At 56.1% G+C, this 11,561-nt stretch overlaps 1 protein-coding gene across 2 annotated transcripts in view; it reads left to right on the plus strand.

The window, feature by feature from the left end:
• Mafk (v-maf avian musculoaponeurotic fibrosarcoma oncogene homolog K) overlaps positions 1–11,231 on the plus strand; it is an 11,579-nt gene extending 348 nt beyond the window's left edge. Inside the window, exons 1-3 of one of the 2 annotated variants that reach the window (XM_005397810.2) lie at positions 6,546–6,644; positions 7,254–7,333; positions 8,143–11,231. In XM_005397810.2, coding sequence (XP_005397867.1) covers positions 7,298–7,333; positions 8,143–8,577 — 471 coding nt within the window. In that variant the 5' untranslated portion in view covers positions 6,546–6,644; positions 7,254–7,297 and the 3' untranslated portion in view covers positions 8,578–11,231. Of the gene's footprint in view, positions 1–6,545; positions 6,645–7,253; positions 7,334–8,142 lie in introns of those variants that run through there. The other variant, XM_005397809.2, reaches the window with a different exon arrangement.
• The last annotated feature ends 330 nt before the right edge of the window (positions 11,232–11,561 follow it).

Raw genomic sequence — 11,561 nt, forward strand, 5'->3', positions numbered from 1 at the left:
GAGGTGGGACCGCGGGGCGCGCACCTGCCCCGACGGCCGCCTTTCCGCGCGGACACGGCTGGGCCCAGCGCACGTGCTGCAGGGTCCCGCGCGACGTGGGCGTCGGTGGGATCCACACTCTGACGCCGACCCCTCAAAGGCCGCGGCGCACCTGGGGGCGCACCTGAGCGTGCAGTGAGCACGTGCGGAATGCGGCGTCAGTGCCCCGGCTGCTTCCGCCTCGCGGGGAGCCCAGGCTTCCGACCCCCCTACCAGGCATCTCCTGGGGGAGCAGGGGTGACCCAGTCCTCCCAGAGGCTGCGGTGGCTGGCGCCACTCTCTAGTCAGATGACCTACCGGGGGGTGCCGGAAGGAGGGGCCAGATGTGGTGGCTGTGCGTGGGGAGGGCGGCAGGTGACAGTCTTGGCGAGCGTGTCACTTCCGTCACTTTCCTCAGGTGTGGTCAGGGGCCAAGGCCTCTTCCAACTCTAAAGGCTGGTTTTCCTGGGCCACAGTCTTGTTAACCAACAAGTATGTTAGTCTGTATGCCTCTGCACACTTGAAACCTGTGAGCCCAGGAGAAATCAGAAGCAAATCTAGAAAGCCGCATACCCCAGGAAGCCTAGTGATCTCTGGAGCTTGCCTGTCTGCCTTAGGAAGAGGGGATCTGGCCATGACCCTCACTCTCACGCCTTGCTTTGTGAAGTCAGTTCCATGATAGTGGAGCAGTCCAAGTTTGGGGATGCTCATAGCCCCCTGCTCTCTCTGATCTCCTGGAGTGAGTGTGCCCTCACTTGCCCTCCATAGAGATCCTGTACCCAAAGCAGAATGTATGCTCTTAACATTTCATACACCTGTTGATCAGCAGAGATCCATCCTTCTGCCAGGTGCGGGGCCTCGGGAAGTACCCAGACCCAAAACCCTTCACAGTGGCAGCATGATAGAAATCTGTATAGTATGGTCCCTCCCCTCCCTTGATTGGCCAGGATGGCCTCTAAGACCCCTCAGTGGGCACTGATGAGGTCTTGCTATGCCTTTGACATCGCAGTTGGTACAGTGGGCTAGTCCTGCGATCCCCTGGATGTTTGCAGGCCAGGGAGATTTTAAGAAGGTGTCGGGATCAGGATTGGTGGAGCAGGGCTTTGCGGGCCTCGGGGTACACCTACGCATATTGCGCTGTGAGCGGCCCACTGTGTATGAGACCTTCCCTCCATAGGTAGTCCATTAGGAAAGTGTGAGTTTGACCTTGGTGGAGAGAGGCTGCTGTTATAATTTAAAACTAGACCTTGTTATTCCAAATAAAACATTTATTAAAGCAAACCAGGTTTCTCTGGGGCACATTCGCCTTTTGTACTTGAACCAAGCCAGAGTTGGAGGGAATGGTTCCAAGTACAGTGTTGCGTACTTTCCAGGTGGTTGCTAAAAATGAGAATTGGGCAGAGGGTACTGGTGAACTGGCTTTTACAAAGGTCGGGGCCGTCTGAGTTCTAGTCTTTCTCCACACTTGCACAGCCACCGCCGTGGAGTTAGACTGTTTTCTGGACTGTTCTTTGTCCACAACTCGGGCTTTCACTTGGGGCCCTGTGACGGCTGGAGGGTTTGTTTACACTCTTGGGCAAAGCAGCTTGCTGTCTAGAAGTTGTGCCTGTTTCTGCTCTGGCTGTTTCTGAGTCTAAAGGTTTCTGAAGTGGACTTTCTGGATTTCGGGTCCAGTCCACACGGGAAATGGAAATGCGGCCAGCTGGGAGAATTCTCTGTGCGGCTGCTCCTGAGAGCTGTAAACAGTGACTCACACTCCCCTCCCCAGCCTCTCCGTTCTCTGCTAATGGAAGATATGTTGCTCCGGTATTTACTTTTGCTTTTTATAAGTCACAGACTTGTCATGTTTCCTCTTCCTTACAGTTTCAGGAAACTGAAAGCGTTATCTGAAAACCGTAGCATTTCAGAGCTAGTAGACAGGAGGAACCTGAGTGATCATGAAGTTCATTCACCTGGGCCAGGTTGGGTTGGGAGCTGGAGTTGAGTCTGGTTGGGTGCCTGCTTACTCTCTGTAGCTGTCCTTTCCTGGGACCCTTGCTCTGCCTGAGCCCAGACCTTTTCCAGTGTCTTGGAACCCTGGAATGGGGCAGGTAGCATGTTCCTTGCTTGCCTGGAGCTCATCTGTACAGTGAGGAGGTCAGCTTGTCAACAGAAAGTTCTAGAACTAGACTTGGTTCAGGGTAATGGTCTACCCCAAAGAGAGCAGCTGGGAGGGCTTTCTGGAAGAAGCCTGGGTTGGAGGATGTTGGGGACCATGTGCCCAGTGCGGAAGGGTCCACTGGAGGAGGACTGAAATGGTGACAGGGCTGTGGGGGCAGAGCTCAGGAGGTGCCTGGGACTGTTTCCTCCTGCCAGTGGGGGCTGCATGTGAGGCACCAAGATCAAAGCTGAGGTCCTGTTAAACCAAAGCTGGGTCCTGGACAGAAGCTAGGGCCTGAGTGGGAGCTGGCCTGTGGTCTGGGCAGAAGAACTGGGAGGACAAGGTCATCAAACCTGGGCCATGGCACAGAGGAAGAAGAGAGGTGTAGGGCTGGGGGCCATTTGCACCATGAGAGTGACACCATGAGAGGTGGCTGTCACCATCCAAGCTGGAGATACAGACGAAGAAGTGGTAGGGGGACAGGCAGGTCTGGCCCTTGGGTTTTCCCAGGGGACATGTCCAGCTATATGAAGAGGGTGGGAGCTGGCTGGAACCCCAGGACATGAGAAGAGAACAAAATTTTGTTTTTTTTATTTTTTTATTTTTTGGTTTTTCCCGGTACCGGGAATCAAACTCATGGCCTTGTGATTGCCAGGCAGGCACTGTGCTGCTGAGCTAAATCCCCAGCCCCCAGAACAGGATTTTGAAGGGGAGCTGGCAGCCTGGGACCCTTCAGTAAGCCAGGGATGGGAGACCTGGGGTAGAGGCATGAGGGTGGAGGTTGCTGGAGGAGGGGTACAATGCAGCCACTGTAGGCATGGCAGCCACTGCCTGAGTCACCTCTGGATGTAGCTGGGATGACACAGCTTCCTCAGACTGCAAATGCAAGGTGACCAGACGTCCTCCAAGTTGGGCAGACAGTCGTGGCTTGCCGGAGGGCAGCCAGCCAAGGCCTGGCTGCAGGCTGGTGTGGGCTTGGGAGTGGAGGGGTGATGGAAGCTGGTGCTGCACACCAGGGAGGCTGTGTCCTGGGTGGGAGGCAGGGAGAGCCTTCCTGGTCCTGAGTGGGCAGAGTAGGAGGCCAGCTGGGTCTCCAGTTAGTCAACACCTGTTTATATGGCAGGTACCACTGGGTACCAGCATAGTGTCACCTGCCCTGTGGTCCCTGAGAAGGGTACTCAGCTTTGGGTGCTTCTCTGCAGGCTCCCAGCTCCTGAGTGGAGTAGCCACATTGGAAGTTGAAAAGTAAAAATTGATCCTCACGGTGGAAGGCAGCTGTCACTGCCTCTCCTATTTCCTGAAAGGGCGGTTTCTGGGCCATTGAGCTGGGTACCTGTCCTGCTCTCAAGGATGCCCAGGCTTAGGATTCCAGTCCTCTGTAAGGTGCTGCTCTGCTTTTTGTGGGATTCAGGCCTTCTGCCTCCATCTGTCCTGGAATAGAGGAGCTCACTATTTCTGCTCCCCAGTTACATCGAGTTAGCACCTCTGAGCTGCTGGCTGGCCTTCTTTTTGAGATGTTGTGATAAACCTGATGACCTGCATAGATGAACCTCACAATGACATTTCTGGCTCTGGGTTGAAAGCCTGACCTTTTCCGTTAGAGCATCAGTCACCTGAAAGGTGCTGCATGGGGAAGGGGCTATCTGGGGACCCAAGGGATCAGTGGTGAACGGCGACCCTCTTAGATCAGGGAGTGGTACACGCAGCAAAAACTCTGAGCTCCAGGATCCCAGGCTGGTCCTTGAGATGCTAACATCTCTAGCAACTCTTCCAAAATTCTGCGAAGCTCAGGAGTGTCAGGTCTGCGTAGTGTTGGCTAGTGGATGTTAGAAGGTTCACAGTGGTCCTCCCAAAAATCGCTGAAGAGATTTTTTTCTTGTGCTGGCCAGTTGCTGAGGCTGGACACCCGCCTTGGGCCAGGATGGGAGGGAAGCCGACCTCCATGAGGCTTCCTGTGGCTGAGGGTTTCGAGTGCCCTATTACCTGGCAGGACCTCCTGCTTCTGCCATCTCTAATCAGAGGTTTGGAGAGGAGTCTCTCTGGGTTTTCCTGTGGCCTTGAGACTGCATGAGGATTAATGTCTTACAGAGCTTCTTTAGAGCTATTTATTTGGTTTTCTGAGACAGAGTCTCATTATGTAGCCCACTTTGACCTCGAACTTGCAGCAGTCCTCTTGCCTCAGCTGGGATTACAGGTGTGTCTTACCATACCTGGCTTCAGAATGTTTTCAAATGTTGTTTCACTATTTTTCCCACATACACAACTTTCCCTGGGACTGGGGTACCTCAGTGGTAGAGCAAATCCTCCCCTCTGATCTTCTTTCCAAAGGCCACCAGTTGTTGTTTTCTGCCTTTGATGTTTCAAAGCAACTTTAATTCTGAACTGGATGTATGTACTTTGTTTGGGGCATGGGTGAGTACCAGCCCTGTCCTATCCACATACTCAGTTCATGAAAAGTGCATGCCAGGAAGGGCAGGACTAACCTGCGGCCCACCCAGGCCTCACTTTCCAGGTGGGCTGGCTGCTGAGAAGTTGGCTGAGCAGATGATGTCAGGTTGTCCACAGAGGGCCCAGGGTTCTCCTACAGAACGGGGTCCCTTGCCTGAAGAATCAGGCACGGGCTGTGTGACACCATGCTGGAAGGGCACCCAGGACCCAGCCCTGGGAGCTGGCAGGGAATGGGGCGTGGTCCAGGAGCCCCGCTTTGGGCTTCTTTCTTGGCTCACCTGTTAGGCCCATCCTGGGGCTTTCAAGGGCTGGGAGCTGGGGTGGGATATCTCTGGACACTTTGCTTCCACCCCTCATTCCTTTGGGGACCCTGGCTCCTGAGGCACACTCATTTACTCATCTGTAAGTTCGACCACAGTAGAGTAGGCCATCAGGAAGGCAGTGTGTCCACAGCCACACTGTCCTTGAGTGTCATCCTTAAGAAGGCTGAGGACGCAGAAAGTGCCCTGTGCTCAGACCCCACTGTGGCCTTTGCCTGGGCCCCACCAGGGACCCTGTGGGATGCTTTTCTCTCCGTGATCTTGGAGCCCCGGAAGCCCTGCGAGGTGGATGTGGTAGGCTCAGAGCCAGCAGACAGTGGGGTCCAAGCCAGGGGAGGGGCCCATCTTGCCATCCTGGTACCCCAGCCAACCCTTGTAGGGCTCCCTGGGTCCTGAGCCCCTGTCCTGTGTGTATCTGGCCGCCTCCGTGTCTGGACAGTTGTCATAGAGGCATCTCCTTAGTGAAAAGGTCCCTGCACTGAGCTCTGGCCTGGGCTAAGCAGTCCCCTATCTCCCAAAGACCCAACCAGAGGCCCCTTCCCGCCACCTTCCTTTTCCGTTGGCCCCAGGGCCCCCAGGGAGCTCGTGAGGGGTGGGAGGGGCGTCCTGTGTGGGAATGTGAGCAGGCTCTGTAAACAGCCAGTGACTCACCACATAGCTATGTCACTGACGCTGGCTAAGCTGGAAGAGATGCCCGCCCCTCCTCCCTGGGCACGGGAAAGTTTCTCAGGGCGCTCCCAGGCCCCTGGCGCCTGCAGTCCCTCACGGGGTGATGGGAGCTGTGGCTTCTCCAGTGTTACTGTATGCCAGCCGTGAGATGGGGTCATGTTTTTTTCACAAAACCAGGGCTTACCTCCCAGTGGGGTCACTCAACTGCTGCTTGTCTGTCCCATTTGAGCCCAGGTGTAACCTGTAAGGATGCTTACTTTGTCCCTCCAGGTTGCAGAGCAAGGACACCTGCAGCTCCCTCAGGCTGGCCTCAGACCTCAGACCGGTTGTCACCAGGGTGCCAGGTGCCCAAAGCCTGGAGCCCAGGCCCTGTCTCAAGTTGACAGCCTTCCAGTGGTAGAGGGTGGGGGGTAGAGAGGTGGGACCACAATAGAGACAGGCCCTAAGTTGGAGGGGTCAGGCCCAATTCCCGGCTGCCCAATTTATGTCCTCTCTGTACCCTTTTGTGTACTTCTCCAGCGCTGCTTCTGCCCAACTCACTGGGTCTGGGTTTGGAGTATTGGGGGGGTGCCCAGCCCAGGATTTCCACCTCCACGCCCACCCCTGTCCCTGTTGTCCGGGATGAATGAGTTTGTTTACTGTCTGACAACTTCGTGATGTCTCTGCACAGGCCTGACCTGGAGTCATCATGATTGCAGTTTTTTTTGGGCTTCTCCATTTCCATGACAACCATCAGGGGTTGGCTGCTTCCCAAGGTCGCCATGGCAACTATCATAGGGGAATCATGTCTGGGATGCTTTGGCTGGGTTTTTCATGAATGATTAGAATGTGTGACACAATGCAGACTGGAGAATGAGAAGGGCGGGCGAGGGGGCTGGCAGGAGGCGGCAACAACTCCCGGCAGACAGTAGAGGAGCCCAGGAGGTGGCTACAGTTCTTGTTGTCCCTGATTGCAGCCTCTGAACCTGCTGTCCACTAAGAGCTTCTGCCCACCTTCGGGGCCACAAGGTTGAGGTGGTAGTGTCACCGCTGCAGTTTCCTTCTCCTTGGTAGGTGTCCCGGGTACCTGTGAGGGGGGTGGGCCTGGGAAGGGGTGGCAGGTTACCTGCCTTGTTTGTCTTGGGAATGAGACTTGGCAATGGCAGGGACCCTTCCTGTCCCCAGGGACCCAGGCTGGGTTGGCAAGGCTTGCCCAGCAGGGATGCTAGCCAGTGGCCAGCCAGCCACATGTCTTTGGGGCCAGATATGGTTCTTCTTGGAAGACGCTTTGAGGTTGGTCTCTGGTTTTAGGGCGCAGCACTTTGTCCTCATGGTACAGATGTCTTTTTTGAGTTCAGGAGCAGAGTCAAACCAGACACAACACTTGGCCACCGCCTGGTGGTCACCCCACAGCGCTGGTGGCTCCCAACACATGCTGGACGAGGGTGGTCATCAAGGGACAGTGTGTGCTGACAGGCCTGGGGACCTTTGCCTCCTGGCTTCTCTTTGGGCTGATGCTGGTAGCTGGATCTTGCCTGAGCCCCAGAGAGCTCCTGAGGGTGTCTCTAGGGTATGGTGCCTGCCTGGCTGCAGGAAGGTGGACCCAAGTTCCCCAAGCACCTTGCTTCTGAGTGCCAGGCCTAACCCTAGCTTCCTGTGCTCCTTCTGTGTCTCTCCAGGTACGATTTCTAAGTGGCTTTGCCCTGGTGACTGTGCCCAGGTTATGACGACGAATCCCAAACCGAATAAGGCATTAAAGGTAAATCGGGCGGGGCTGCACGTGGGACCCCGTCCCATACAGGCCCCCGAAGGTCCTCCTTCCCAGGACCGTTTCTGGGGCATACAGAAGGCCTGTCCCTAGGAACAGATGGGAACGTCACTGGGAAGAAGTCCTTGGCTGGGGAGGTGGGTGACAAATTCTCGGTGTGCAGGGAGCTGGCCCAGGCTGAGGGACAGTTGGGGCTGTGTTAACAGGGCCTGCTTCTGCCTGAGCTCATCCTCTAGTATCAGGTGTGGCTGAGTGGCCTTGGTGAGCGCCTGGCTCCTGCTGACCCCAGGGTCCCCTCAGCTTTCTTGACCGGGGCCTAGGTTTCTTATCTCAGATCCCCTGGGAGCTGTGTGCAGAGCTGGAGCTCCACATGTGTATGGGCCTTACACCTCTGGGGTCCCTCCATGTGAGGTAACCCTGCTGGCCAGACCCCTGTTTTGCCCTGATGACTGGGTGTCAGGAAGGGCTGGTTGCACACCTGCCTGTGTTCATCCCCAGCTCGAGCGCATACAGGGCCAGGGTACCTCATGGAGGTGTGTCCTCGTGTAGTTTGAGGGCTGGCAGTGATGGGAGGTGGTCACATCACCACTGGCCATCCGCGGGGAGCAGCTGCCTGTCCTCCCTGTTCAAAGAGGGCCACAGTGACAGCAGTGGGACCAGTGGGGTGCCTAGTGTAGCCTTGTAGTATCACACTGCTGCCTGTGCAGAAGGTGAGACTCCACTGGGCTTCTGGGCTCCAGGGGGCAAGTCCTGAGGGGCTCTAAGTTCTTCTGGTATTGACCTTTTCTGCGGCCCCACAGGTTAAGAAGGAGACGGGTGAGAACGCCCCGGTGCTCAGCGATGATGAGCTGGTGTCCATGTCAGTGCGGGAGCTGAACCAGCACCTGAGGGGGCTCACCAAGGAGGAGGTGACGCGCCTGAAGCAACGGCGGCGCACGCTCAAGAACCGCGGCTACGCAGCCAGCTGCCGCATCAAGCGGGTGACCCAGAAGGAAGAGCTGGAGCGGCAGCGGGTGGAGCTGCAGCAGGAGGTGGAGAAGCTGGCCCGTGAGAACAGCAGCATGCGGCTGGAGCTCGACGCCCTACGGGCCAAGTATGAGGCCCTGCAGACCTTTGCCCGCACCGTGGCCCGCGGACCCATCACACCCACCAAGGTGGCCACCACCAGCGTCATCACCATCGTCAAGTCCGCCGACATCTCCTCTACTTCTGTGCCCTTCTCGGCTGCATCCTAGTCCCTGCCGGGGCCGCGTCCCCAATGCCTGCCCTTGGATCCCTGGCACAAACTGAGCATCTGTGCACTGCGGACCTCTTGGGGCCAAGGGCAGGGACAGCAGGACTGGTGGCCGGCCCAGGAAGGAGAGTAGGCTCTTGTGAGCCAGAGCCACCTGCCACCCACACGCACACTCATGCACACTCACACCTACACGCACACTCACGCCACCCCTTCTCCCTAGATGTGTCTGTTTATAAGAGTTGTTAGAGTCCTAAGGCGCTGTGGCTGGGTGCAGGGGGCTCATCTTCCATGCCTCTGCGAGCACCCTGTTGGCCCCGTCCTACCAGCCAGCCCCCATCAAGCTCTGGCCACCCTGAGAGGCGGGGGCCTGTTGGCAGCTCTGATCTTCCAGTTGTCCCCATGGAAATGCACTGTGACCTGCTTTAGCTCTTACATTCATGCCTGGCCCCTGTGAGGCAGACTTGGGAGGGGATGCCTGAGGGTGCTAATTTGTGTGTGTGTGTGTGTGTGTGTGTGTGTGTGTGTGTGTGTGTGTGTGTGTGTATTCATTCATCTGCCTGACATCACAGCACCCATGGCCATAGCACTATCCTTGGAGGAATAGCTGGGTCAGGTGGGAAGGGCTTGTCAAGTAGTATCAGAGTAGTGCGCATGTTACGGAATGTCCCTGTGTTTTGTGACCCAAGGAGGTCAGCCAGGGAGGTGCAGGATCTGACCCACAGGTGGAGTTGGGGACAGGAGTCTCCCACCAGTCAGCAGGGAGCAGGCTTGGTCTTCCTGGAGCCACTGCTCACTAGCTGTGCTCAGTGTGGGTGAGAAGGGGGATTTTGGGGGGCCTGCAGGGAAGGGCTGCTGTGGTCAGGAGAGAAGCTTGGTGGCCATTGAGGTGGAAGTGGAGGATATTCTGTGGCACAGGCCAGGGGTCATCGTAGTTTCCATTGTGGAAGGAGGAGAGTGGTCAGGTGGGGAGGATGGGGCAGGAGCCAGGGAAGGGGACCCAGGTCCTGGGATGTGGAGGGGTCTGGGTGGTGCTATATGGAGGTCAGAGGGCCCTAGCTGGGACAGGCTTATTGTGTCCAGCCTAGGTAGGCTGTGGGTGTGGTGCTTAACTGTCATTGGCACCTCCTGCTCTTGCTTTATAAAACTCCTAAGATGCTGATGCTCTTGGAATCCTTCTGGCTTCCTTCCCCTGAGCATCACCACAGGGCCCCTCTGGGACAGGGGCCTCAGCAGGGCCACCATTGTGAGCTGGTGGGATGCCAGCCCTATGTCTTGCCACCAGAAGCCTTCATGTGTGATAAGCAGGGGTAGTGCAGGGACTTCCAGTTCCCTCATGGCTTGCCCTCCACCTACATAGTGAGACCCCCAGCAAACCACCAAGTTCACTTGCAGGATGTTGGCTACATTGGGAGGAGGGCAGTGGACAGCCCCAAAGGACAGACAGCCCCAAGGGCTGTGGCCTGGTTGTGTGTCTACTGTTAGTGGATAGAAGTGTCTGGGAGTCTGCGGCAGCACTGGGGTGCAGCGGTTGGTCATCCTCCTGGCCCGGGGTTGCTCAGGGCCGGCTGGGCAATAGCCCAAGGCACATGGGATCCACAAAGAGCAAAGGCCCCACTGGGCACTTAACAAAAGCTGTTGATACCATAGCCATGGTAGGTAATCCATATTGGATATCAGTAAGGACCATGGGGAAATATTTAAAGAAAGAGAAGAATATATATATAAAATTATATACATACTTTATCTTACAGAATTTTCATAACAATTTTTCCTTTCCAGTTTGATACTGTAGATCTTTGTTAGTGCAGAGCCGCAGGGGATGGTGGGTGGGGTGGGACAAATTGCCCTCCTTCCTGCGTTCTGCTGCTTGCCATGGACAGAGGATGTCTGCTGCCTCCCCTTGGTCTTCCTGCCTGCAGATGGTGCCAGGCACACTGGGCTCTGGACAAAGCCTGACCCTGCAGGTGCTGTGCATGGCCCCTCAGAGCAGGCTATAGCAATACAAGTTCTGTCCAGTCTTGGAGCCTGTGTCCCCATCTCATAGGACTCAGCAGGCAGGTGACCACTGGCCATGGGTTGCTGCCCATTGCTGGCCTGTGGTGCTTGGCTTGGGGCATGGGAGGTGCCCTGCCCTTGGTTCCAGGGTGGACGGAGCTACCGTCACTGCCCAGAGCCTTGGTCCAGGGCCTGGGAAAGAAGCAGCACCTTCTGCTTTTCTTTTCAGACCCTTGAAATTTCATTGTCACAATTTAATATGTGGATTTTTATTATTATTTTAAGAAAAAAGACAAGGACCTCTTTGTTTTGTGGGTTTGTTTTCTGTCCGGCTCCTCAAACTTCCCAAAGAAGGTAGGACTCTACCTGCCAGGGCGGCTGGAACACACGCTCACTGCATGGCCCAGTCTGTCCTGGCCACCTGGCTACTTGCATTTCATTTCAATATTTATTTTTGTGCTACTTTTTCCCCCAGTATAAATTATTGAGAAGAGATATATGCTGTGGACCTTTGTCTGTGCCCACCCTGACCCTGTCTCATGGCCACCACCTAATTTATTGCTGTACATGTCGCTGCTGTGACTGCTTTTGTACCTTTGCAATAAAGAATCTCCTGGTTTCAGGTTCTTCTGGTGCAGACCTGACTCTTGGAGCCAAGAAGCTGGCATCCCGGACTGTTGTGTGCTGGGCAGGGCCATACCCTCTCCCAGCCTTGCTGCCCATCCCGACCATAGCCCCCTTCTGGAGAGTCAGGTTGGGATCCGAAGCTGGGACAGCATGAGGGTGGCACTGTCCACCTCTGCTCTGGCTCAGCTAGATTGCCGGTAGGTTCCTGAGCTTCCCAGCCTGCCCTGCCAGAGGCCTCCCACAGTGGAAGCAGCCTCTGCATACAGCTGGGAGCTGCAGAGCCCCCTTTCCAGCAGGGTAGGCTTCAAAATGAGCCTGCAAGGCACGAGAGCGGGATGGCGTCCGGGGCAGGGTGTGAAG

The sequence above is a fragment of the Chinchilla lanigera genome, unplaced genomic scaffold (genome assembly GCF_000276665.1).
Source record: "Chinchilla lanigera isolate Chin_1 unplaced genomic scaffold, ChiLan1.0 scaffold00059, whole genome shotgun sequence".
Taxonomy (NCBI): Eukaryota; Metazoa; Chordata; class Mammalia; order Rodentia; family Chinchillidae; genus Chinchilla; species Chinchilla lanigera.